At 39.1% G+C, this 25,431-nt stretch overlaps 5 protein-coding genes across 6 annotated transcripts; 2 read left to right on the top strand and 3 right to left on the bottom strand.

Moving 5' to 3' along the window:
• Positions 1 to 1,282: 1,282 nt before the first annotated feature.
• Positions 1,283 to 1,978, bottom strand: LOC142644367 (uncharacterized). The gene has a single exon (XM_075818995.1). It carries the CDS (start codon positions 1,976 to 1,978, stop codon positions 1,283 to 1,285), a length of 696 nt encoding a protein of 231 aa, XP_075675110.1.
• A 387-nt stretch (positions 1,979 to 2,365) lies between these two features.
• On the top strand, positions 2,366 to 6,913 carry LOC142642260 (pentatricopeptide repeat-containing protein At2g15980). Of its 2 annotated transcripts, none has more exons than XM_075816594.1 (2): positions 2,366 to 4,489; positions 6,827 to 6,913. In XM_075816594.1, exon 1 carries the CDS (start codon positions 2,483 to 2,485, stop codon positions 3,971 to 3,973), a length of 1,491 nt encoding a protein of 496 aa, XP_075672709.1. In that variant the 5' UTR covers positions 2,366 to 2,482; the 3' UTR covers positions 3,974 to 4,489; positions 6,827 to 6,913. The 2 variants fall into 2 exon arrangements, with proteins under 2 accessions (XP_075672709.1, XP_075672710.1); XM_075816595.1 differs by lacking the exon at positions 6,827 to 6,913 and adding an exon at positions 4,649 to 5,019.
• LOC142642261 (CASP-like protein 5C1) lies at positions 5,001 to 7,041 on the bottom strand. The gene is made up of 3 exons (XM_075816596.1): positions 6,907 to 7,041; positions 5,448 to 5,580; positions 5,001 to 5,363 (listed from the first exon to the last, which is right to left on the bottom strand). Exons 1-3 carry the CDS (start codon positions 7,035 to 7,037, stop codon positions 5,169 to 5,171), a joined length of 459 nt encoding a protein of 152 aa, XP_075672711.1. The 5' UTR covers positions 7,038 to 7,041; the 3' UTR covers positions 5,001 to 5,168.
• A 3,571-nt stretch (positions 7,042 to 10,612) lies between these two features.
• LOC142643270 (mitochondrial import receptor subunit TOM6 homolog) lies at positions 10,613 to 14,100 on the bottom strand. The gene is made up of 2 exons (XM_075817814.1): positions 13,768 to 14,100; positions 10,613 to 10,852 (listed from the first exon to the last, which is right to left on the bottom strand). Exon 1 carries the CDS (start codon positions 13,962 to 13,964, stop codon positions 13,800 to 13,802), a length of 165 nt encoding a protein of 54 aa, XP_075673929.1. The 5' UTR covers positions 13,965 to 14,100; the 3' UTR covers positions 10,613 to 10,852; positions 13,768 to 13,799.
• A 3,921-nt stretch (positions 14,101 to 18,021) lies between these two features.
• LOC142644365 (uncharacterized) lies at positions 18,022 to 19,989 on the top strand. The gene is made up of 3 exons (XM_075818994.1): positions 18,022 to 18,489; positions 18,610 to 19,299; positions 19,696 to 19,989. The coding sequence occupies exons 1-3, from the start codon at positions 18,022 to 18,024 to the stop codon at positions 19,987 to 19,989; spliced, it is 1,452 nt and encodes a 483-aa protein (XP_075675109.1).
• Positions 19,990 to 25,431: the final 5,442 nt, after the last annotated feature.

Here is a 25,431-nt window from a genome sequence, read left to right as displayed (position 1 = left end):
TATCTAATCTAATTGCCTTAATGCCAATGTTAAATTGAGTCAAAATCATGTTATAGAATGAAATTAAAAGCTGTTTGACATTAGACTTAGCTTTCATGAGATATACCCAAGTAGACCTAGTGGCATCATCAACAATGGTAAGAAAAAATCTAAAACCATCATAAGTGCAAACAGAGTAAGGACCCCAAACATCTACATGAATCAAAGCAAAAGGCTCAGTGCTCATATTATTGTTTGAAGGAAATGGCAACCTCTTCTGCTTAGCCAAAGGACAGATGGTACAAATGTCATTACATTTGGAAGAAAAGGAAGGCAAAACACTTTGCATAGAGGACAATTTATTAAAAGAAGGATGTCCTAATCTAAAATGCCATAAAATGGACATATCTTTGTTAGAAACAGATGCTGAAAAGGCTGACTTAGGAAGCTTGTTGGTGGAGAGGTAGTCTGATAGAGAAGGTGGAGTCCTAGAAGTGCTGTTCTGCAGCAAGTACAGACCATGTTGGACTTCACCCACTCCAATCGTCCTCCAACAAGAAAGGTCCTGAATAAAGCAGAATTGAGACAAAAACACAAGACAAAAAGGTAAGCGTTGAGTGAGTTGGCTGACAGACACAAGATTAAAGGAAAAGGAAGGAACACAAAGAACATGTTCAAGGGTAAGTGAATTGGATAGTTGGACAGTACCAATGTGAGTAACATGAGCAGATTCACCATTAGGTAATTCAACAACACAATGGGAAACAGCAATATAAGAGTGAAAAAGTGAAAGAGAACAAGCAATATGATCACTTGCACCTGTGTCAAGAACCCAAGTACTACCACCAAAAGCAAATCTATTCACAAGCTTAGCAGAGAAAATGGAGTGCTTGAGATTACCTGCCAAAGCAGTTGATTGAGAGGTAGAAGCTTGGTTGGAAGAAACACTGTTAGCCATAGCAATTGGACTGTTGTGAGAGTCAGAACCTCCAATCATGGCAAGTAGTTTCTGACATTGCTCCATTGTGAAAGGAAAATGTTGTGGGGTGGGTGTGGCAACAGACTCTTGAATAGAATCAAGAGAGGAGACCTGGTTTGCCCTTGCCTTGGTCTTATAGCCAAGAGGATATCCATGAATTTTGTAGCATCTCTCCACGGTATGACCAAGCAATCCACAATGGCTGCAGGTAGGCCTCTCTTTTCCTTTCTTGAAAGTCTTAGAACCAGAACCAAGATTCATTGTTTTGGCTGCAAGGGCAGTGGATTCAACAAAAGGACCATTGTTGCTATGTCCAACTAACCTCTACCTTTCATCTTGAACCAATAATGAATATACCTTATCAACAGAAGGAATAGGATCCATTAACAGAATTTGGCCTCGAATGTGAGAGAATGAATCATTAAGACCCATTAGAAGTTGCATAATTGCTTCTTTGTGATGAAGATTGGAAATCTTTTCATTCACATGGCACACACACTTCTCACAAGAGCAAAGAGGAAGTGGTTCATAGTTTTGTATTTCATCCCATAAGATTGAGAGATTGGTAAAATAATCACTCACAGTGAGTTCCCCCTGAGAAATGCTAGCAAGATCTTTCTGCAACTGGTAAACCCTAAGTCCATTGCCTTGAGAGAACATATTCTGAAGCTTCTTCCAAACTTCCTTGGCAGTTCTTCGATACACCATGCTAGTTGCAATTTTGGGGGAAACACAATTGATGATCCAAGAAACCACAATTTCATTGCATCGTGACCAACTTTGAACAAGAAGAGGAACTTTCTCCATGGCAGAAGTCAGAGAAGCAGAGCCATCAATTAACCAAAATTTATTTTTGATCCTAAGAGCTCTTTCCATAGATTGTGCCCATGTAGGGTAGTTTTCTCCTCCAATCAGTGGCTGAGATACAAGAATTGCTCCAGGGCTCTCAGCGTGGTGAAGAAAGAAGGGATGTGATTCATCAATGGTGACGCTTGTAGAAGCTTGATCAGAAGGCGCCATTGATGTAGCTTCGAAAAAAAAAAAAAAAAAAAAAAAAAAAAAAAAAAAAAAAAAAAAAAAAAAAAACTAGCTTTTGAAGAAGAAGAAATTGAAACAAAGAAATTAGGCGGAAGCAAGAAATGATTACTCTGATACCATATTGGAAAACAGAGAGAATTCTAAAGAAATGAAATTCTATTTCATTGAACAAAAACTGAACTGATTTGATACAACCAGATACGTATATATATACATCAAATCCCTCCACTTAGTAACTAACCACTTAGTAACTAACTAATTAATCAGCTAACAGAAATAACAAACTAATGCACGTGCCTATCACATGCTGAGTTAAATACATATACAACTAAAAACTACATGCCGTTTCTATTATCTATTACTGTCGTTTCCTTTACAAACTGAAATTGAATCTCTGGAACAGGAACTTTGCTTCTTATCTGCGCTCTTGATTTGGCTCCTCTTAGTTCCATTACTTCCTTTAGCATCTTTACAGTTCACTCTTCAATGGCCATTCCAGTCCTAAAACACTTGCTCTTCTCAACCCACAAACACAAACCCATCTCTTCACTCTCCTTGTCCTCTTCCTCTTCCTCTTCCCAACCTTCCGATCAATCTGCAACCTTAATCTCAACCGTAGTTTCAATCCTAACCCAACAACGTTCAAAGTCCCGTTGGGGCAACCTCCAAACTCTATACCCTAATGGCTTCCACCCAAACGAGTTTTCCCAAATTGCCCTCCAACTCAAGAACAATCCCCACCTTGCCCTCCGCTTCTTTCTCTGGACTCAACACAAGTCTCTCTGCCACCACAACCTCCTCACATACTCAACCACCATCCACATTCTTACCCGAGCCCGGCTCTTGACCCAAGCCCATTCACTCATTCGGACTGCCATTCGGATCCCCCAACAATCCACCAACAACAACGACAACCTCGTACCTAAGCCATTGAAGCTGTTCCAAAGCCTTGTCATGACTTATAGACTATGTGGGTCAGCTCCGTTTGTGTTTGATTTGCTGGTTAAAGCTTGTTTGGAGATTAAGAAGATTGATTCAGCTATTGAGATTGTTAGGATGTTAAGGTCTCGTGGGATTAGTCCAAAAGTTGGTACTTTGAATGATTTGGTTTATTGGGTTTTGAAGGTCCGAGGTGGTTGTGTTGGGTACGAGGTTTATAGGGAGGTTTTTGGGTTAGAGGGTGATGGGGTTGTTGGAAATGTGAAAAGGGTTTATAAAGTTTGGCCAAATGTGCATACTTTTAATGTTTTGATGGGGGGGTTTTACCAGGATGGCATGGTTGAGAAGGTGGAGATGATTTGGAATGAAATGGTGGGGTTTGATTGTGTTCCTAATTGTTATAGTTACAGCGTTTTGATGGCGGTGTATTGCGAGGAAGGGAGGATGGGAGAGGCTGAGAAGTTGTGGGAGGAGATGAGAATTAAGGAAGTGGAGGCTGATGTTGTGAGTTATAATACTATGATTGGTGGGTTTTGCAAGATTGGAGAAGTTGAGAAAGCTGAGGAGTTGTATAGAGAAATGGGGTTGAATGGTGTGGAAAGTAGTTGTGCTACTTATGAGCATCTTGTTAATGGGTACTGTAATGTTGGGGATGTGGATTCAGCGTTGCTTGTGTATAAGGATATGTGTAGGAAGGGTTTTAGGCCGGAGGCTTTGACGCTTGATGTGGTGGTTGGAGGACTTTGTGTTAAGGGTAGGGTTTATGAGGCCGTGGAGATTCTTAGGGGTGGAGTGGAGAATTTTGGCTTGGTGCCTGAGGGGAAGAGTTATGAGACTCTATTAAAGGGGTTGTGTGAGGAGGGGAGGATGGAAGAAGCCTTGAAGATCCAGGCACAGATGGTGGGGAAGGGTTTTGAACCAAATTTGGAAATATATGGTGCTTTTATTGAAGGGTATGTTAGACAAGGAAATGAGGAAATGGTAGAAGTGTTGAGGAATGAAGTGTTGGAAAAGCAAATGCGGGAAAAAGAGAAGTAGATGATGTTTGTTTGTTATACATGCAAGCAAATCCAAAAAGTGAACATATATGGCAATTTCCCCTAATTAGGGTGAGAAGGTTGCTGCAGAGTTTGATGGATTTCGTTTTGGAAACAAAAGCTTCTTTTTGGGACATTAGTCTGGTTTCTCTTGAAAATATCATCTTTGCTGGTGATTTTGATGCAGTTAGACAAGGATTCATTTATAGTGCTTACTTGATAACATGTAAGGACAATTCAGGCTGGCATTTGGTGAGCATGCCTAGGGACAATGGTTGGCTGCACATTAGGGATCATTCGAAAATGGGGTAACTTCTTGACTTCGATTGCTCATTACAGTTGTAAATTGTAATTTCAGAAGTGCATAAATTGTGCCTGCTGTTGATCTTTTGTAAGATGCCCCTTGTGGACATCTGTTATCTTTTACTGGAGAACGATCATTCCACACTCATGGCTGCATCTTACGGCATTGATGAAAGGATTATGCACCAGGAGAGAAGAGAAGATTTAAATCATGGTAATCGATTCTTTGCCAATATAATTTACCACCTCCTACAACTGTGAGTTGATTGTATGCATTGAGTCGATCTTGAGAGTTGAATAATTTTTACTTGTAAATAAGACATACTGCAGTTTTGACAATACAGTACTCAATTTGATCATTTCACTTGCTCAGCATTCAGCAACCACTGCTAAACTCTCTCTAGTCTACCATGTTCCAAGCTGGAATTTAAAGTCTTCCTGCTCAATTTGGTCACTCACTTCACTGGTATCTTCGTAAGCTACTACAAGAGGTGTTTTCTAAGGATATAAAGAAAAGTCTATCCTGCAAAGACCAATTTAATTAATATGATTGGACCTGTATAAATTGTCATTAAATCCTTGTTCCCAGGTTGTTTAGTGCTAAGAAATTTATAACTGGGACTGCCAGAGGTCACTAAAGGGGGTTGTTAGTCTTTCTCATGGACCCCAGAAAATGAGGTGCCCAAACTAATGATACTAGTCAGTGTAATTCCTTAGAAATTCTTGACAACAATTTACAACTTTGTAATTGTATGATTGAAAACCCTCATATTCTAAAATTTGGACACTATTAAAGTATTAATGTACAAATTCAGAGTAACAAAAATCTGGATGATATTGGTTCTGGCCACAAAATTCTATAATATAGTACATAGCCAAAATCCAAATAAGTATCACAAGGCAGGGAGTAACCAAAGATTGAACAGAGCTGAAGCCAAAGACAGAAACCATGTCAAGAAAGCCATGGCAGCGGATATCTGATATCTGCTGCAAAACTTTGGAGGGCAATATGACCTTTCAGCATGGAGCAGAAGGTCCACAACACTAGCTGTTGAGCAAGCTGCAGCGAGTGTGAGAATGGATAATACCTATTGTGAAATATTTTGAATCAGTAACAAAATAGTTGCCAATAACCATGTTATGTAATTGCAAATGGTTCAGATGATACATACCCAATCTCCTACAACAATGATGACCAGTATTCCCGGCTGCCGAATAGGGCATTTAACCAGAACAGAGTATCCATCCACCAAGGCCAAAGTGAAACTCCAAGGTATAACCAAACCCATGATTGTCACCAAGTAGCTGCAACAGTAGTATATCCAAGGAAGATTAAATCATGAATGGAAGAAAAAACAAAATAGTGGTAATACATTGCTCCACAACTTTTAGAATCTATTCCCTTGTATTTTGATTCAGGTTCAGGAATGGATAATAATAGAATAGTCTTCTTGTGAAAGCGACGTTGCTCTCTAATCACAACTTGCCACCTTAGCGTTTTGTGAGAATAGCTGTCCCTAGCATTCTTGGTCATCATTCAGAGAGTGGAGGAACCTATTTGCCTTCTGGTTCTATTCTTGACCCTTAGATTTGAAAATGCGTATCACTAATTCAGATTGTCAAGTGCCTGTAATTTATATTATCATCCTCAGTGTTTTAAACCATATTCATTGTTTTCACAACACAGTTTCAACTTAGGCCATTCTAGCCAAACTAGCCCATTTTTCTTCTGGATTTCATGGAATTTGATCATGGGAAGCATAAAACTAGAGGCAAAGAGTATGAATTGAACCATAAGTCTAGATAACAAATGACAAAACATGTTCCAAATTTTGGAATTAAAGAGAGGAGATGGCAGACAAATGGAATACTGAAAATTCTGAGGGTAATCATCTCATACCAGTGAATCTAATTTAATGGACTAATTGTCAACAATATTGGCCTGCAGCTGTAAAAATGGTAAGCCAGCAGTGGGTGAGCACAAAAGGAAGGATCTAACAGATGTGAATGATAGCATGAACCCAGTAAGTCAAATTTGCACTAAACAGGTCACTGAAGTTTTCTTGAAAGTGATAAGATCTTCATGCCTATGTTAAGCATTTCAAAGTTCCCTGTTTTAAGTCATGGTCAATCCAATGGTTTGAAATTTCTTGTGGAAAGTAGTGTCTTTTGGTACTGGTCATTGGACTTCTGGCTTAACGAAACCAGAAAAGTCGATGCCAATGAGTAAATTCCAGTAGAAAGTTACCCTAACTTGTCATGGCCAAGATTGATCAATCTCAAAATTAGGAATAGAAAGAAGAAGAAGGATGTTTTGTGTTTTTCGAATAATGTTCTATTATCAGCACTTCATTTTTAGAACTTTGACATAGAAATTGAGCAACACCCTAAATCTAAGGACTAAAGTTTTGTCATTTTAATGATTGATAGTTTCTTATTCTAAGGCTGATTTCTGAAAATCAGTAAAGAAATTAAAAGAATTATCCGTTCTACTTTCAAAAGAATAAGATCAAGCATGCAGAAAATCTTAGAGAATGTGTGCTAATTGCAGTGAAATGAAAAAGGTAAAAACAAAGAAGAACCAGCTAGAATCGAATCAAAGAAGAAATAGAAAAGAGAATAAAGAATTACCAGAAAGCAGTGTAGCTGTAGAATTCAACACCCAGAGACATGAAAAGAAGAGAAGCAGAGGAAAAGATGGTCTGGCCCAACCTCAAAGAGAAGCCAGCACTGGTCCCCACTGAGCCAGGTACCACATCCATGGCCTTGTTGCATGGGATCTACTACCTCTTCTATAATCTGGGTTTGCCTCCTTTCCCTTGTATAGGCTCATCATAATTCAATTCTTTCAACCATAGCCACCCCAACCTTGTCATTCTATTTCAAACTGGATATTGATCTACACACAACACAAACATTCTTGGACCTTTGCTCTTTCTTTCTTTTTTTTCTTGAGTGTAAAACTATGAGAACTGCTAAGAAATGAAGAAAAGTTGAGGTGTGAGAAAATGTCAGCCACTCAGCCTTATCTTTATGCCAACAAAACACACACACAAAGACAGAGTTAATAGTGGTTTTTCAGGCAAGTTTTCAGGTGGGAGTTTGGACTCGTGTAAAGCTTTGTTGTTTATGGTGTGATTGAATAATAATGATGTAGTTGCTATAATAATGTAGGATTTGACACTTGGTCTTTCTATGGAATTGGGTTGCACGTTCTGAGTGCGCGAGTCTGATTGGAGAGGACTGTCAAAGTGTCAATATATAGCTGGGATTGAGGAATCAGTTGGCGTTTGCTTTTTCATTTCGCAATCTTTTGTATTGCAATTATCAATTAATACTATAAGAAGGCAATAGAATGTAGATCCCTTTAAGTTAAGGTGTTGCTTTCCAATAGCTATTCCATTGTGAATTTCCGACACTTATACACCGTGTCTTATGGAGACAAGTTAACTAGTTATAGTTTACATTCAATGTGTTATGATTTGAATTTTTTTACCCTTTTCAAAAGGAAAAATCAAAAAGTGTATATAAATATTAATACACAACTATCTTCAATTTCAATTTTATGCATGTAGATGATCCATTTTGTAACAGGTTTACCACAAAATTGGTTTGGAGGAAAATTTCTTCAAGACACTATCTGATGAATGATAACATGTAGTGTGTATAAATAATACATGTGGGGCAATTTAATGAGTTGTCAAATAATAAGTTAGAGGAGATCATCCAAACCAATTTGGAAGAAAACTTTGTCCAACCATTTTTACTTTTCCTAATGTTATTTTTTTTCCTTCGACTCTTTCACCCTCTTGACCTCAAATAATCCATTTTTAACCCTTGCAAGGGTTGTTCAACCCAAACTTGTACCCAACTAATTCAACCAATCCAAAGAAACCCAAGCTGAAAAACTATCTCATTTGCAGTAACCAACTCAACTCAATGTCCATGGGTTGGGTTATGTCAAATTGGGTTCAGGAGTAGGGCATGATTGTTTCAAATCTTGTAAAAAATGGCTTTTATTATTCAGTTTACAATAAATTTATTACAATTCTCATTATACTCCTAAATTATGTTTCAAAATTTCAAATACATCCAAACTAATTTTCAAAATACCGAAATAAAATAAAATAGGAGTAATAAAATACACTTATATCTATGTCATGTCAAATGGGTTAAAAAAATCTATCAACCTAAACCTGACCCAACCCGAGACTCACAAATCCAACTCAACCCACAAAAAACTAAATTAATGTGTCAAGTTAGGATGGTTCAGTTTCATCATGTAGGTGAGTTGAATGCACATCCCTAATTGAGTACTTGTAGACTCACCATGTTTGAATCAATTGTTAAATTGACCCTGAGCCGATTTAACCATGAGCACACTTGACCAAATAAAAAACATACAGGAAAAACTTGGATGCATGTATAGATTTTCCAACACTAAGTAAGAAATTTTGTACTGTCAAGTGTGGGCATCAGTGCATCACTATTAAATTTCTAATAAAATAATACTCAAAGAACAATTTCTTTCTAGAACTAGGGGAATATTTCACTCACTGTTAATTTCTATTAACTCCCTGTAGTTAATGCTTAAAACGAAAACGGGAAGCATCGGGGAGGGCCATAGGTAGCTTTATTGATGCCGCCAAGCATATCTTCAAATACGTAATACATAAAGAAGCATAAATCTTATTAGTCAACTTAATGCATAAATGACCACAAGAAAAACATAAGCCAATGCTTTAAAGGGAGGTTACAAACCTGCCACGTGTCTCACACAGACAAAAAGTCCCATACTCCCACTCCCATATTAACGGGAAAGTGATATTTCATACTGTTGTCTCCGCCTATAGATAATCAAGTCTTTGAATATTATGATTAGTCTCATTCGATAATTATGAGGCGATGTATTCTATGATTGGTCTCAATTGATTTTCAAAATATAATCTAAACTAAACATTATATTGATTGCATTTGAATAAGCTTTTACGAAATTGTGATTTCGATTTAAAACAAACGAATGTAAAAAACACTATAAGGTATTACTATTAGAAATAGAGTTTTGGCTTTCGAGTTTTAAAAATGTGTTTTTAAGCTCTCAAAATGCCTAACCAGACGAACCAATTATATAATTAAAAAAACAAATTTTTTATGCCTACTTTGTTTTCGTTTGCACTGATCATTGATCAATACAAGTATGTAATTGAATTCAATTGAAGAATCCAAGAAAGTATACTTTTTTAAAATTATATGATTATACTCTATTTCTGGACAGATAAAGAAGGACATGACACAAACCAGATCCAAATATACGAAGTACATGGATATATACATAATTTCACATTAACAGCCCTGCAGCAACTCATGGGTGGCCATGCTTTTCTTTTCATTGAGGTTGGTAGCTATTATATAGACGTCACAAAAAGTATGCAGTAACATCATTTCTCCCAAAACAGAACCTTCCTGTAGCAGCAAAACTAAGAATCATTTCATTACAACCACTCTCACCAGTACTTCCATAACAACAAGAACATGTAGTTGCTGTATAAAGCAAAGAACATAACCAACTACAAACTTTTCCATTTGTTTGGAAATTGTAAGTGGAACCACAGCAAGGTTCACATTATTATATACTTAATAATCCTGTTTACTTTTGACTTCTATGTCTATAATCCTTGCCGGCCTTTTTTGGAATTTGAAGCAATATTTTGCTCTTCCAAGGCCACCATCATCTTTTAGAGTCAAATAATTGTAAAAGGGCCCTCCCCAATATACATCATCAGATTGTAATGTATCAAGACCACAGGCTTAGAATTAAGCTATTGAATGAAGCATATAACTGTAAAATCAAATAATTTAAAGAAATGCCCCACATGATTTTCTTTTATCTGCTTCGCTGTGAATATATAAGCCAAATTGGCAGTTTGCTACAACAACCGCATCAAATTATGAAAACCAAATGAAAAAAGAAAGGATCTATAGGGGAGAGAGAGAGAGAGAGAGAGTTTCAAAAGTAACTTCTGTTTCCAAAAGAAAATTCCATTTTACCTTGTGCACTTGGGAAAGATTAATTACCAACGAAATTTGGAAGGTCATGCAATTTTGAGAACCCCCTCTCTCCCCCCTCTTTCTTCTTGAGAAATATGTAACATCCTAGATGTTCACATTTCATTAGTGTTGTAAATCCAAGAACTGGTTGCCATGTGGGGATGAACCCCATTAGAGAAGATAATTAAAAAGTATAACATCCCTGGTGTTGCAAATTTAAGAACTGGTCCATGTGGGGATGAACCCTATTAGAGAACATAATTAAATAGTATAAAGCTATAACACCATGTCGACAAGTCAAATTATATATCCTGCTACCACCAATCCAATAACACATACAGCGATTGAAATTGAATCCATAAGATAATATGAGCCATAAATGTTAGATAAGCTTAAAGAAACATGACATAGTGCAAGGACACACTAGCCTCACAATATTCTAGGATGAAATAAAAAGAGAGAGGAAAAGAAAAAATAAAAGCCCACAATCACCTCCCCGATCCAAATCAATTCTCTCTTCCCGGGCACACTGCAAACAAGAAAGGAATGGAGAAATATTAGATAATCAATTGCTGAAAAAATAGAAAAAAGATGTAGTTCACAGATTATTGAAACAAAACCGCATATGCCAAAAATTACACACACTTTGAAGATCAAATCATGATGCACAAGTTCTAAAATCTTAGTAAGCCATGATTATTGAAATTCCTGCAGAATATGAGCTAGTGAGATGATGGGCTTCAAGTTGAGATTCACACCATCATCACCCTCTAACTTAAACAAAAGAAATCCTCAATAAAAAAGGAAGCTGGAACACATTAACACATCATAGTTATTAATGATGTCAGTTGTGGTTCTGCTTGGGAGGATGTTAGAGCCTAAGGGCAGCAAGTTATATGGTGGAGACTGGAGATTGGTCTGGTTTTCAGGCCACATTCCCAGACATGCTTTTATGATCAATTGGTTGATTATTCAAAATTAAATTACTTTAAATGAAAAAATGTCTAAGTGGGGCTTCATTGGAGATCTACTGTGTCCATTCTGCTGGATAAGAATTGATTCTAGAGAGCAACTTTTTTATTGCTTCTCATCAGCCATTCTTAGAAGGTGCTTTTATGCCAGAAGGGTGGGATGCAGGAAAGCTGAGGTTCAGTGGGCTACAGATAAGCTAAATGGCAGTGAATTCAAAAGCACCATTGCTAGGAACAATCATTAATGATGTCAGTTATAGATTGCAGCAAAAGAAGAAGATAAAGCGAACTACCAAGAACAAAGTGTTCTGTTGTATTTGGAGGGTGGAGATCCCTTGTTGTTGATCTTGCTGGTTTTGGGTTTTAACTTTGTTTTTGTTTTTAAGTTACTCCGTTTTGTCATGATGATCCTTTCCTTGTGTTTGTAACCATACCAGAGTTCAAATTAGGCAAGGGCAAGGTTTCAATATGACCAGTTCACTGTTTTTTTTTTTGTTATGCCAGATTGTCTGTTAAACCATTTTTAATTAATTAATTATTAATTTATAATAATATTTATTTATTTAAAAGCAATGTATAATAAAAATATTCATATAGTTCATCCAAACAAAAAGCATATTTTGAAACAAAAAAGTTTAATAGCTCAGTAGTGTTGCACTTAAACAGTCAAATATAAGTTCTCAAAATCGAGTTACCTTGGTTGCAAATAATTTTTTTAAAAGATGTCAGTTTATTTTGGTTTAACTATCAAGTCAATTGATTGTCTCATAAAAACTATTGGTTTATCAGTTTAGGGTTTTTTTTTTGGGTGGGATTGAGGGGAAGACAAGCATATGATGGGAGTTGTAAAGTACCAATCTCATTGGCTTCCTTACCGACGATCAGGGAATGCAACTCAAGATACCAATGACTCTCTTGATGCTATATTTGGTCAAAAAGATACAGCTGGTACTACGGTAATATAGCTTCAACAGTTGTAAAAATCTCCTAAAATGCTATCAGTAGCCAAGAATTTACAGCCACCAAAGCAAATTTACAAGCGCAGCAATGTTTTCCCTGACAATATAGCAAATTTGGAGCAAGGAAAGAAGATCTTGATTCTTACCACAAAAATTATGGAGCAGAAAAAATAATGAGTATCATCCTAGACTACAAAAAACATGGAATTAAGGAGCAGCAAATGTTTATCCATAAACTTGTATCATGTTTGTAAACTACTTTTTTTTAGTGAATTCATGTTTGTAAGTTGTGACTACCAATTTTACATCAGCCATCAACCTACCAGAACCCACCGAACAAGTTTAGGATCACTAATGTAAACATAGGGCATTAAACATGACAAACCATCGTTATTCTTTTCTTTTCTTTTCTTGGGGGTGGGGGGGGGGGGGGGTGTTCAAACCCCAGACTCCAAGATTTTAGATTATATTGAAGTCATGAAACTCCTCTTAACAATGGATAAAAAGCATATAGAGTTTCTAAAGGATAAAAGATGAAAAAAAATGCTATTTCTGAAAGGCAGATTAAAAGTACAAATATAAGAGATAAGAAAAGACGCTATCTCAAAGGTAAGTCCAGAAAAACTTAAATATCATAATAATATGAAAACTATATTTGTCTATTGTAGTCATGCACAGGGAAAATCTTTTATTATATGTTAAGAGAAGGTCCTTTTAACAAAAAATTATGTCTCTGGTTTGTCTTCCATCACCTACCAAACTATACTTTTATATATTTAATATTTTCAAATTGTATGTCCTAAGTAAATTCTTTCAGCCATCAAGACTTATGACGGACACTGCTACATGCTAGTCTCAAGATCAACACATGTAAACTACTCCTAGGCGATAATTAAAAAAACTAATTGTCTTCTGCATTTATGTTGCCCCAACTATATAAAATTCATACTCAATTTTGTGATGAATCAAGGTGTGATCTTATTCTCTCTACTTACATAATTCAATCAGCTCAATAGGCAGTAGCCCACATGAAATCAAACAATGCATTCAAGTTCCATACGTTAAAATATCAAAATAAAGCAATGCTTCTAATGAAATATAGACTGATGATAACACAATACAATCATCTTATCTCACACTATAGATTCATCCACAAAGTATTCCAAAGTTATCAAACTAATCAAAAACATCATGCTTTACATAACTGAATCACACAAAACTGGCAAATATCTGAACTTTTAACCACAACCAGAGAATACCCAGTTTTCATCACAGTCACTTGAACACCCACAACAACCAAAAAAAAAAAGAAAAAACCCAAACAAAATCACAGAAAATTTATATAAAAATCAACTAAGATTAATCACATAACTGACAAATTTATCAACTTTAACCACAAACAGAGAATACCCAATTTCCAATACAATCCAGAAACCATAAAACTAAAACACCCACCAAAAAATTCAAAAAACATATTAAATTAAATTTAAAAAGACCCAAGTTAAAATTATTACCTCTCCATTGTGAAATTCATGGAGGAGGGGATCTAGAGCTCGAGCTTGAGCTCATCTTTCTCACCAGATAGATAGTGAAGAATATAGGGAGCGACTCGGATCACAGCGACCCAAGCCCCGAACATCGCCACGTGGCTCTTTAGCTGCTTAAGAGCCACAGCCTTGTCTGGCTTCCGCATGAACATTCCTGGAAACATGATTTTTCTCTCTGACTGTGTTTTTCTTTCTCGGAAAATCAAAGGGGTCAGAAAGATTTTCAAAGCTAAAACTAAAACCCTAGTCTTTGTTTCTAATGTTATATATAATGCTATCGATCTCTGTGATTTTTTCGAAGGGGTTTTAGACTTTTAGTCGATTTGGGGTTTTAGGCAATGGCGGTCGGGCTTCTTTAGTTTTTGGACTGGAAGTTGTAAATATGTCTTTTAGGTTTTATGGGCCCAAAAGAAATCTAAAATTGGGCCACAACCTATTATAAACAACTAGTCACGCACAAAAAAAAAAAAAAAACTCTGATTTTGGGATTTGTGTACAATAAAGAGTGAAGACACCCGCACAATTTATTTTACGGCATTTTTACAATTTATTGATATAATAAATTTTTATTAATTTTTATATATGGATCTATTACTAATATCACTTTTTTATTTACCAATAATCACACATTACAACAACAGTTTGTAAAAAAAAAATTTAGAAAATATTATGCAGCTCTAGCACAACAAAATTAATTTTGAAATACATTTTGAGAAATGCTATAGTCACGTAACATTTTCACAAATTATTGATATGGTCAATTCTTACTGATTCTCATGTAGGCTCATTACTAATATCACATTTTCATTTACTAATAATTACTCACCATATCAACTGATGGGACTGACGAAATCAACTACAGACGAGCTCAATAAGACAGACGAGACCGTTCTCTAGGACGAGCCTAAGCAAATACCCACATCACCAACGAGGATAACGGGATCATTCAATGCCGTCAATAATGCCCTGAACAATTACAAAATCAGCTGCACAGATCGTTGGGGGCATATTAAAGCTCCATTATTTAGCAGGAAGCGTTACCAAGAAAAGCATTAGCACCAAAATATCAACCACAACGGCTAGAATCCGAAGCAACCTATATAAAGCCCTCACATTGCCAACACAAGGTACAGACACAATTACGAGATATACCTAATCATCCTTACATTCTATTATAAACTCCCTTGTACTGACTTTGGCATCGGAGGCGTTGTGGCAGGCACCACATCGGTGACCATTTTAGGGAATTGTTACTTCCACTGCGACAAAAGCGAATATTCGGCTCCATCGGGACGAATTCACTACAACTGACGAACTTGTGCTTTATCAGTTTGGCACAATTTGTGGGAACAACATTCTCGCATCCAGATTCAAGTACGTAGTTTCCAATCAACTGTTACATTCAGATGGAGTCCAACCAAGATTATGCAGCCCTAGCTATGCAAATCCAGGCTCTTGTGTCTACCATCGAGGAGCTCACTAGACGAAATCAGGAAATAAAGCAAAGACTTCAGCAAGAGGAGGATCGATCCAGGACCAATCTCGAAGATGTGGGAGATAGCCACAGAAGGAACGACCGCCAAGGGCCCACCACTCCGGATGAATCAAATTCAGATCCCCTCCGAGAAATGAGGAAGTAGATGGACGAGCTGAGAAATGCCATCAGAGGAAAAACGGACCAAAGTTTAGACAGAATGGTCAGGACGACAGATTCGCCCTTTACTTCGGTAGTCTTGGAGTGCCCCATACCATCGAAGTTCCAATTGCCTCAGCTTGAACCATTTGATGGTTTAAAAGATCCTCTAGATCACCTCAACACCTTCAAGACGACTCTGGGCCTCCAACAGCCTCCCGACGAGATCCTGTGTCGATCCTTCCCCACCACTCTCAAAGGAGTTGCAAGGGAGTGGTTTACAAAATTGTCAACGTCGTTCATTCATAGCTTCAAATAGTTGAGCAGCGCCTTTTTGCACCACTTGGACAACGCCCAAAGAAATCAGCAGACCACTTACTCACCATCAAGTAAAGGGAGAAAGAGACCTTGAGGTCGTACGTGAAACGCTTCACCTAGGAAACACTGGAGGTGGACGAAGCTGACGACAAAATGCAGCTGACAACCTTTAAAGCTGGGTTAAAATCTAGAGAGTTCATGGTCTCACTCGCGAAGAATCCTCCCAATACGATGGCAGAGATGCTCCTTAAAGCGCAGAAGTACATGAATGCTGAGGATGCGCTAGCCGCCATTAAAGATGTGAAGAAAACAGAAGAGAAGAGAAAGAGGGAGGACGACCGTAAAGGACGAAATAGGGAACGTCCAAATCATCAACCTACTGACGGGAACAAAAGGAAAGATGAAAGAACTCTACGAACGGTAAAATTCACTTAGTTATGCATGTTGATAAGATTTTAACGCAGATTAAGGATGAGCACGTCCTCAAGTGGCCAAGGCCATTACATTCATCCCCTAACGTGCGTGACAAGAACAAATACTACTGGTTCCACAAGGATCATGGCCACTACATGGAGGATTGCCTGGACCTAAAAGAGAAAATAGAAGAGTTGATACATAAAGGAAAATTGCAGAAGTATGTGAAGAAGGGAGAGCCCAGCAGGTTCAGAGACGGCAATAAGAGCCAGCGCAAATCCTCGTCCAAGAATAAGGATCATCCGTTCCAACCACCACAGGATGTGATCGGGGAGATAAATACGATCGCTAGGGGGGCCATTCGCTGGAGGATCATTCAAATCTCTTAAGAAAGCATGCCAGAGGCAAGTAAATAGCATCCACACGATACCCCCATTCAAGCAGAGACAGAGGAACTAGGACATGTCTTTCAACGAAGAGGATGCTAAGGGAGTGAAGCAGCCTCATAATGACCCCTTAGTCATAATGCTCACGATTGAAGGGTTCAATACCTAGAGGATCCTCTTAGACAATGGTAGCTCCGCAGACATCATCTACTTACCTACCTTCCAGCAGCTGAAGCTAGATCCTGGAAGATTGCGCCCATTTAACTCCCCCCTCGTCAGCTTCAGCGGGGACAAGGTATACCCTAAGGGCATAGTGACATTGACAGTCACAATAGGGACCTACCTGAGGCATTTGACCCGTCAATTGGACTTCTTGGTGGTCGACTGTCCCTCCTCTTACAATGTGATCATTGGAAGACTTACGCTTAACTGGTGGAAGGCAGCTACGTTCGCTTATTGCCTAAAAGTGAAATTCCCAACTAAGGATGGTGTTGGTGAGGTGAAAGGAGATCAGGTTTTAGCCAAGGAATGCTACTAGGCCGTGCTAGCTGCATAGGAGAACCATACATGAATGATTGAGGAGAAAGAAGAAGACAAAGTGGAAGCCTTGGAAACAGTAGAACTGGTTGAAGGAGAAGTGGCCAAAACGACGAAGATAGGAACGACCTTAAACCTTGAAATGAGGACAAAACTCATTCAATTCCTAAGGGAAAACGTGGACGTCTTCGCGTGGAGTCACGAGAACATGCCCGGTATATCCCCTAAAGTCGTCCAGCATAAACTGAACGTGGATCCTAAGAAAAAGCTCGTCCAACAAAAACGACAAGTTTTCGCCCCTGAATGAAACCAAGCGATCACTAACGAGGTTAACAAGCTGCTGTTAGTAGGCTTTTTCGGGAGGTTTACTATCTTGAATGACTGGCCAATGTCATACTGGTGAAGAAAGCAAATAGGAAATGGAGAATATGCATGGATTTCACGGACCTAAACAAAGCTTGCCCAAAGGACAGTTTCTCACTGCCGAGGATAGACCAGCTAGTATATTCTACGGCCGGACATAAATTACTGACATTCATGGATGCTTTTTCAGGATACAACCAGATAAAAATGGTTGAGGAAGACCAAGAAAAAACTGCTTTCATCACGAGTCAAGAACTCTATTGTTATAAGGTAATGCCCTTCGGGCTGAAGAATGTAGGAGCAACCTACCAGAGGTTAGTGAATAAGATGTTTAAAGAACAGATTGGCAGGAATATGGAAGTATATGTGGATGATATGCTCGTCAAGAGTAGATAAGAGCTTGCTCATCTGGACGACTTGAGAGAGACATTTGCCACCCTCAGAGAATATCAGATGAAGTTGAATCCTAGTAAATGTGTTTTCAGGGTGGCTTCGGGAAAGTTCTTAGGATTCATGGTATCCCAAAGGAGGATAGAAGCAAACCCTGAGAAAGTGCAAGCAATACTCAACATGACGTCGCCGAAGATCGTCAAAGAAGTCCAAAAACTCACAGGGAGGATTGCGGCACTCAATAGATTCGTCTCTAAAGCAACGGATAAATGCTTACCTTTCTTCAAGACATCGAAGCAAGCTTTCGCCTGGACTGACGAATGCAAGGCAGCGTTTCAGGAACTCAAGCGTTACCTGAGCAATCCACCCCTCTTAAGTCCATCCAAGGAGGGAGAAAATCTATATTTATACCTGGCAACATCAACCACAGCCGTGAGCGCAGCCCTGATTCGAGAAGAGGACAAGAAACAACTCCTAGTTTACTACATCAATCAAGCTCTCAAAGGAGCAGAAGCCAGATATCCTAGGATTGAAAAGATTGCATTCGCATTAATAGTAGCTTCGCGCAAGCTACGACCGTACTTTGAAGCAAACCCCATCTTGGTGATGATAGACCAACCTATCAAGAAGTCCATGAACAAACCTGAGGTGTGAGGGAGAATGCTCCAGTGGGTAATTGAGCTCAGCTAGTTCGACATCGAGTACCACCCCAGAACAGTCAGAAGGCACAAGCTCTGGCGGACTTCATTGCTGAGTTCACCCATCCAGACCGATGGTTCATCAGCTCAAAAGAGGGGGAGTAGGGGCATCATAGTCACCCCTGGCGGAGAAAAGCTCAAGTATGGAGTTCAACTGAAGTTTCCAGCCACCAATAACGAGGCCGAGTACGAAGGAATACTGATGGGGCTGAGACTTAGGAAGGCACTCGAAGCTAAGAATTTGCTCATCCAGAGCAATTCGAAATTAGTAATAGGGCAAATCAAAGAAGAGTATGAAGCAAAGGAGACAAGAACGCAGAAATACCTCAAGCTGACGAAACATCTAGCCCGAGAATTTGATAAATTGGAATTCGTAAAGATCCCAAGAGGCCAGAACATGGCAGCAGACGAGATCGCAAAAGTGGCCTCGTTAGAGGAAGGGTCAACGAGCGTGGAGGTAGACATGGAGATTCAAAAACGCCCCAGCATCGAAGAAGTCCCAACATTTACAATCCAGAACATAAACAGCTGGATGACACCGATCGTGTCTTTTCTCCAAGACGAGCACCTCCCTCAAGACGCCAAGGAGGCCAATAAGATCAAGAAGAGGGCAGTCAAATTTACGATCCTGAATTACACCTTCAAGAAGAGAAGCTTCTCCATGCCTTACTTGAAGTGTGTCAACAAAGAAGAAGCCAAATACATCCTGGAAGAAATCCTCGAAGGAGTTTGTGGGGACCATGCCGGCCCTAGATCCCTGGTAAGTATGGTCATTCAAACAGGTTATTTCTGGCCAACTATGCAGGTGGACGCAGTAGAACTCGTCAAAAAGTGTGACAAGTGTCAGAGGTTCGGGAACGTCTAGCAACTTCCAGTAGAGAGACTGATGACAATATCATCCCCGTGGCCATTCGCACAATAGAGAATCGACATCGTCAGCCCACTACCCATAGGTAAAGGTTAGGTAAGATTCCTACTAGTTGCAATTGGTTACTTCACGAAGTGGGTCAAAGTAGAGGCGATAGCAACCATCACTGAAGCACGAATCCGAAGCTTCGTGTGGAAGAATATAATTTGCAGGTTCAGGATTCCAAGGACGATCATATCAAATAATGGGCGGCAATTTGACAGCCAAGGCTTCAGGGACTTCTGCTAGGGCCTAGGCATCAAGAACCAGTTCTCATCCCCAGGGCATCCACAGGTGAATGGACAAACAGAGGTGACGAATCGAACACTGCTCAAGATTATTAAAGCCAAGTTGGACGACACAAAGGGTGCTTGGCCAGAAGAATTACCCAATGTCTTGTGGGCCTACCGAACCATGGCGAGAACCCCAACAGGAGAAACCCCTTTCAGACTTACTTATGGCATTGAAGCAGTAATCCCAGTCGAGGTAGGAGTGGCCAGCATCAGGCGACAAATATTCCACGAAGAAAACAACGACGACTAGCTATGAATCAACCTAGACGAAGTAAGAGATAAAGCTTCCAACAGGATGACGAAGTACCAGCAGAAGATGGCTGAATACTACAACAAGAGGTTAAAACTCATACGACTTGACATAGGCGACCTCGTCCTGCACAAGGTCACTATGAAGACTAGAGACTCTGCCCAAGGAAAACTCGGCCCCCACATGGGAAGGACCCTACTGAGTCGTCCACCACTCCAGGCAAGGCAGCTATCACTTGGAAACCCTAGATGGACAGAAGCTCCCACGACCATGGGACATTGAGCACTTGAAGAAGTACCACCAACAGATGTAACAAATAAATGTATTCATTCCTGAAATTAATAAAAGAATTGTTCGGCTAATGTCTTCGTGTAAACAGGTCTGGTCAGCTATAAGTCACAATCTCAAAAATGGCTAAGTAATAAGATTCTGTCTAGACGGATGTAAATTATTGACGAAGCCAAAAGAAAATCTCAAAATGGCTAAGTAATAAGATTCTGCCTAGATGGATGTAAATTACTGACGACAAGCATGAGGAGAAAAACCCTCAGGAGCAAGTTAATAGTGAGGAAAAGGAAAAGTCACAGCTAAAAATTTCACTGAAGCACGGACGGATGTAAAATACCATAAGCATAACATAGGTATGCAGTCACAAATGCAAGTAAGTACGCAGCTATAAAAGCCCAAAAACAACGGGCGGTTACCATTGTTTTTACATCTAAAGGCCCATAAACATTGGGCTAAAAATATTGTTCTCGAGACAAGTTAAAAGAAAAATGTTCTGAAATTTGAGCCCAAAACATAATGGGCACCCAAAAAAAAAAAAAAAAAAGAGAAGAAAATTTTCACAAGTATTAAGTTCAGGCGTCAGCAGCAACATCGTCACTAGTAGGGGCGTCAATGGCAGGGGCATTCACGGGGGCGTCAGTCTCGGTGGTTAAAGACTGGGCAGCCTCGTCAGCAACCATTTCCCTGTCTACATCTTCCATGTCCAGCTTCTCCAAGTCTACCCCAGAGGGGTGCTTGATGAAGTATATCCTCAAAAGTTCAAATCCCTTAAAGTACCAACTGAAGAGCATAGCGTTGTACTCCTCAGTTTGCTGAAAGCCCTTGATGGCCCTAGCAGCAATGACTTTGATCTTCTCCCTAGCAGCCACAAGTTGCTCGTCCTTCTCCAAAACCAACTGCCGTTCAACCCTGAGGTCGTCACTTAGTTTCTTGGCCTCTTCCTTGGCAAGGTTGACTTCGCCCATAGAAGCTATCAAATCTTTCTTCAACTTCAAGTTCTTCGCCTCCAAGGCCTTTACTCGTGACAGCGCAGACTTGACCTTAGCCTCCTGAGCAAGATATTTCGAGGAAAGATGAATGCTCTCCCCCAGCACCTAAAAAAGACACAAGGGAATCGAACCTCAGAACAACGTAAAAAAAAAAAAAAAAACAAAAGAGAGAGAGAGAGAGAGAGAGAGAGAGAGAGAATAGAGAAGGGATAAACTTGCACAAGAGCGTTGCCTGGACAAGATTGTGGAGGTGGCAACCCACCAGCTCCTTTGGGGACGAACCCGAGAATGCCTTCAAGTCTTCCGCAGTCACGACCCCATGAGCCTTGTCCAACGCCAGTTTCTCATCGTCTTAGATAGTAGACGAGCGAGAATCAACCTTCTCCTTCTCCCTGTCAGATATGCGTGGCCTTTTAGAAGCAGGGGTAGGGATCTCTTCAATCGAGGTGGCAGGAGAGGCCGTCCTCGTCGTCTCGGCTCCAGAAACAATGTGGGTGACGGAAGCAGTTGGAGTGACGGAGGGACCCTTCCCTGTGACGCGTACCGTCTTCTTCCCGATGTTGGACAACGACTCGTCCTTCTTGGACCTCATCTTCTCATACATATCTTTATTGAACTTGGTCGTCATTTCTGCAAGAAGAAAACACTTGTAAAAAATAAAATAAAAAAATCCAAGTGTATATAAGGGGGTTAATACCGACGAGCTCAACACTTACTCTTTTTTCCTTCAATGTCGATACTGCATAGGACGTAGGGGGACGAGTCAGGTTCAAGGTTATAGAAGGCAAGGGTCCGCGAGTCTACCAGATCGTCCCAGCTTTCGATCGTCAGGGCGTACTCAATCGCTTTCTCAACACGATCCTTATGCCTGCTTTTGAGCTTAGTCCATCTCTTAACTACGCAAAACAAGAAGCAAAGGAGTTAGTGACGATAATAGCAGATACAACAAAATTAAAAACTTCAGGAAGAAATACTAACGCACCTAAATTCGAGGTCCCCCACCGACAAAGCAACCTCGTGATATCACCCCAATCCTCGCTAGAGAGAGTCTCAAAATCGTCCCCAGACACAAAGAAAAATCTTGATTTCCAATACCTGAAGGACGAAGGTAAACCCCTAACGATCCTTGTTCTCCTCTCCTAGGGTACTAACTCATAATATCCGTAATCTCTAGACTCTTTCAAAGGATATAGATAGACGAGTTCACCTACCGTAATCATGTCCTCGTTAGTGGCCAACCATATTTCCATACAATTGACCACTATCCTCCATTAATTGGGCATAAGTTTCCCGGGAGCAATACCAAAGTAATCTAAAAGCTCCATCATGAACGGATGGACGGGGAGCCTAAGTCCACAAGTGAAAGCGGCCTCATATAAGCACACATCACCAGGGAAAAAGTGGCAAGCCCTATCCTCGTCATTGGGCTGACAAACACGAACCTGCTCCGAAAATTGAAACCTATCTTTGAACCTACCCACCGTGTCAGCATCCAGCCCACACACCTCCACAAGGGTGTGACAAGCCCTAACCTTTCGAAGGGTCGAAACAGCAGTATCTCCCTCTACCGGGTCACCACTAGATGATAACCCAGTCTTGAGTTCACTGGACCTAACCTCAGACATCGATCCCCGCTCTCTCACCAAACCCTCAAACCAATTAATTGATTGACGAAGCAAAGGTAACAACTCAGCCAAGGCAACGCCCAAACCATTACGCTTAAAAACAAAATTCTCAAGGTTTGGGAAAACGCCTAAAAACCCCCTTAAATGTGCGAAAGGGAAGGAAATTGAGGGGCAAGCTATCCTAACCTCAGAGTTACTAATCATGGACACCCAGGAAAAACACAGAAGAAAGAGGTAAACGCTAAAATCCCAAAAACCAGAAAACAAAAGCCAAAAGAAAAGAAAATCAGATGTTTACTACCACCAGAGAAAGAAAACAAAAAGAAAAAGAGGGAGAAAAACGTACCTCAGAAAGAAGAAGATAAGAAGCCCGACACCAACACACACCACCTCGGAAAGGAGTTGCAAAGAAAAGTTGAAGAAGAAAACACTCAAAGAAATGATTGAAAGTTTGGGGAAAACGAAAGGTAAAGTAAGAAGAGGAGAAGCTTAAAAATCAAGGCAAAAAAAACTGAAAATCAATGGGAAACCAAAGAGTCATACAATGGGAACATTAACCCCACCAACCAGAACACGCCACGTGGGCACGACCAGTATGGCGCCGCCACTATGCATTTAATACGACACGAAATCCCAAGAGTCGCCTGTAGTTAAAAAAAAAAAAAAAAAAAACCTTTCATCTTCTATGGTCGTCATGACATGTCATGACAACCACAGAATCCGGGGGCAGCTGATGGGACTGACGAAATCAACTACAGACGAGTTCAATAAAACAAACGAGATCGTTCTCAGGGACGAGCCTAAGCAAGTACCCACATCACCAACGAGAATAGCGGGATTATTTAATGCCACCAATAATGCCCCGGACAGTTACAAAATCAGCTACACAAACCGTTGGGGGCATATTAAAGCCCCATTATTTAGCAGGAAGCGTTACTAAGAAAAACATTAACACCACAATATCAACCACAATGGCTAGAATCTGGAGCAACCTATATAAAGCCCTCACATTGCCAACACAAGGTACAGACACAATTACGAGATATACCTAATCATCCTTACATTCTATTATAAACTCCATTGTACTGATTTTGGCATCGGAGGCGTTGTGGCAGACACCACACCGGTGACAATTTTAGGGAATTGTTACTTCCACTGCGACGCAAGCGAATATCCAGCTCCATCTGGACGAATTCACTACAACTGACGAACTTGTGCTCCATCATCAACAATTTCTAAAGAAAATATGTAAAATATTTTGTGGATTTAGCATTTTACATCCTTTAAGTTTGAATCAGTTTTAAATCTATTGTCTTTCAAAAGTTACAATTTACTCCTTGAACTGCTATAACAATATCAATTTTGTCCCTTCTGTTATGTTCCATCACATTCTTGTTGTAAACCTATCCAAAAATAACATTGATTTTTCTCTCTATGAAAATGACCGAATGGTAAAGAATTGGGGAGGGGGAAAATCAAATCAAATCTAATCAATTATTTTGGTCATACCTACAAGATTAAAAATCTTGAACTTCTAACATTTGGCTGGTTTCTATCAAGAATGAGATAGGCGAGTACTTGACGAGCTTTGCTCTTATTTTATTTTTTATTTTTTATTTATTCAAGAAAAAAATCGAGTTGAGCTTAAAAGGGATATATGTATTTTATAAAAAAGAAAAAAGAAAAGGCATATATGTGTGAGAATATAGTATAATATAATAAAGCATACCTCCTACCATTGTTGGCCAAGTGATTTGTAAAGAAAAGTCCACTGCAAATTAGTGTATTAATTTGAATTCTTCTAGTACTTAGAAAACCTTTAGATTGTGAACACAAGCTTATTTTGCTAGAAAGGCCCTCTAAATTTTAACGCTGGTTTCCTTTCAAACTCTTTTTTTTTTTTTTTTTTGGGATGATTGTTCTCTAAAGTAGGTTTCCTCAATACCTGTTCATAAATATACTCCTATTAGAATGAGATTTTGTCTTTTACTTTTATTATAATAATTAATTGAAATAAATCTAAATATATAATAAATAAATAATTAGGCTAAACTTACAATAGTCTTACATTATATATGTTCAAAAGTCATATGAATGCTTGTTAATTAAATCTCTTTATTATTGTTTGTTGACATTATTGTATTAACAATTATGAATTGGAATAGAATTACAGGCCAAGAGATACATATTTTTTTTTAAAAGATAAATAGAATCCTACCATAACGTAATAATTTAAGTGTATATGTATGTAAAGCTTCATTTCAGATACTTAAATCCCAGTCCTTGTCCTCGTACCTTACAAACACTCAAGCCAAAGGTACATAGTGATAAAGAGCTTTATGTTGATTTGGCATTGACTCTTGAATTCATGCTGAGAGATTATGCAATTAAGGACATTCCCTTCTCGTAATATTATTGAATACATAGTGAAGTATTGCCATTCTTATTCCAAGATAAAGCTTATGAAGAATGAAGAGCAAGTGTGGCAAAGAATATGTAGCATCTAGTGAGAAGAGAGTGGAGTGTGGATAAGCTTGTGT

Source organism: Castanea sativa, chromosome 7 (genome assembly GCF_040712315.1).
Source record: "Castanea sativa cultivar Marrone di Chiusa Pesio chromosome 7, ASM4071231v1".
NCBI lineage: Eukaryota > Viridiplantae > Streptophyta > Magnoliopsida > Fagales > Fagaceae > Castanea > Castanea sativa.
This window is presented reverse-complemented; position numbering and strand designations above follow the sequence as displayed.

Excerpts from the sequence above, each read along its gene's own strand:
- LOC142642261 (XM_075816596.1), bottom strand. The coding sequence starts at position 7,037 with ATGGATGTGGTACCTGGCTCAGTGGGGACCAGTGCTGGCTTCTCTTTG. Across the intron at positions 5,581-6,906 it reads TACAGCTACACTGCTTTCTG|CTACTTGGTGACAATCATGG; the intron begins GTAATTCTTTAT and ends CTACTGTTGCAG. Across the intron at positions 5,364-5,447 it reads TCATTGTTGTAGGAGATTGG|GTATTATCCATTCTCACACT; the intron begins GTATGTATCATC and ends ATTTCACAATAG.
- LOC142643270 (XM_075817814.1), bottom strand. The coding sequence starts at position 13,964 with ATGTTTCCAGGAATGTTCATGCGGAAGCCAGACAAGGCTGTGGCTCTT.
- LOC142644365 (XM_075818994.1), top strand. The coding sequence starts at position 18,022 with ATGACGTCGCCGAAGATCGTCAAAGAAGTCCAAAAACTCACAGGGAGG. Across the intron at positions 18,490-18,609 it reads AGTCCATGAACAAACCTGAG|ACCGATGGTTCATCAGCTCA; the intron begins GTGTGAGGGAGA and ends TCACCCATCCAG. Across the intron at positions 19,300-19,695 it reads ATGCCGGCCCTAGATCCCTG|GGCCTAGGCATCAAGAACCA; the intron begins GTAAGTATGGTC and ends GACTTCTGCTAG.
- LOC142642260 (XM_075816594.1), top strand. The coding sequence starts at position 2,483 with ATGGCCATTCCAGTCCTAAAACACTTGCTCTTCTCAACCCACAAACAC.
- LOC142644367 (XM_075818995.1), bottom strand. The coding sequence starts at position 1,978 with ATGGCGCCTTCTGATCAAGCTTCTACAAGCGTCACCATTGATGAATCA.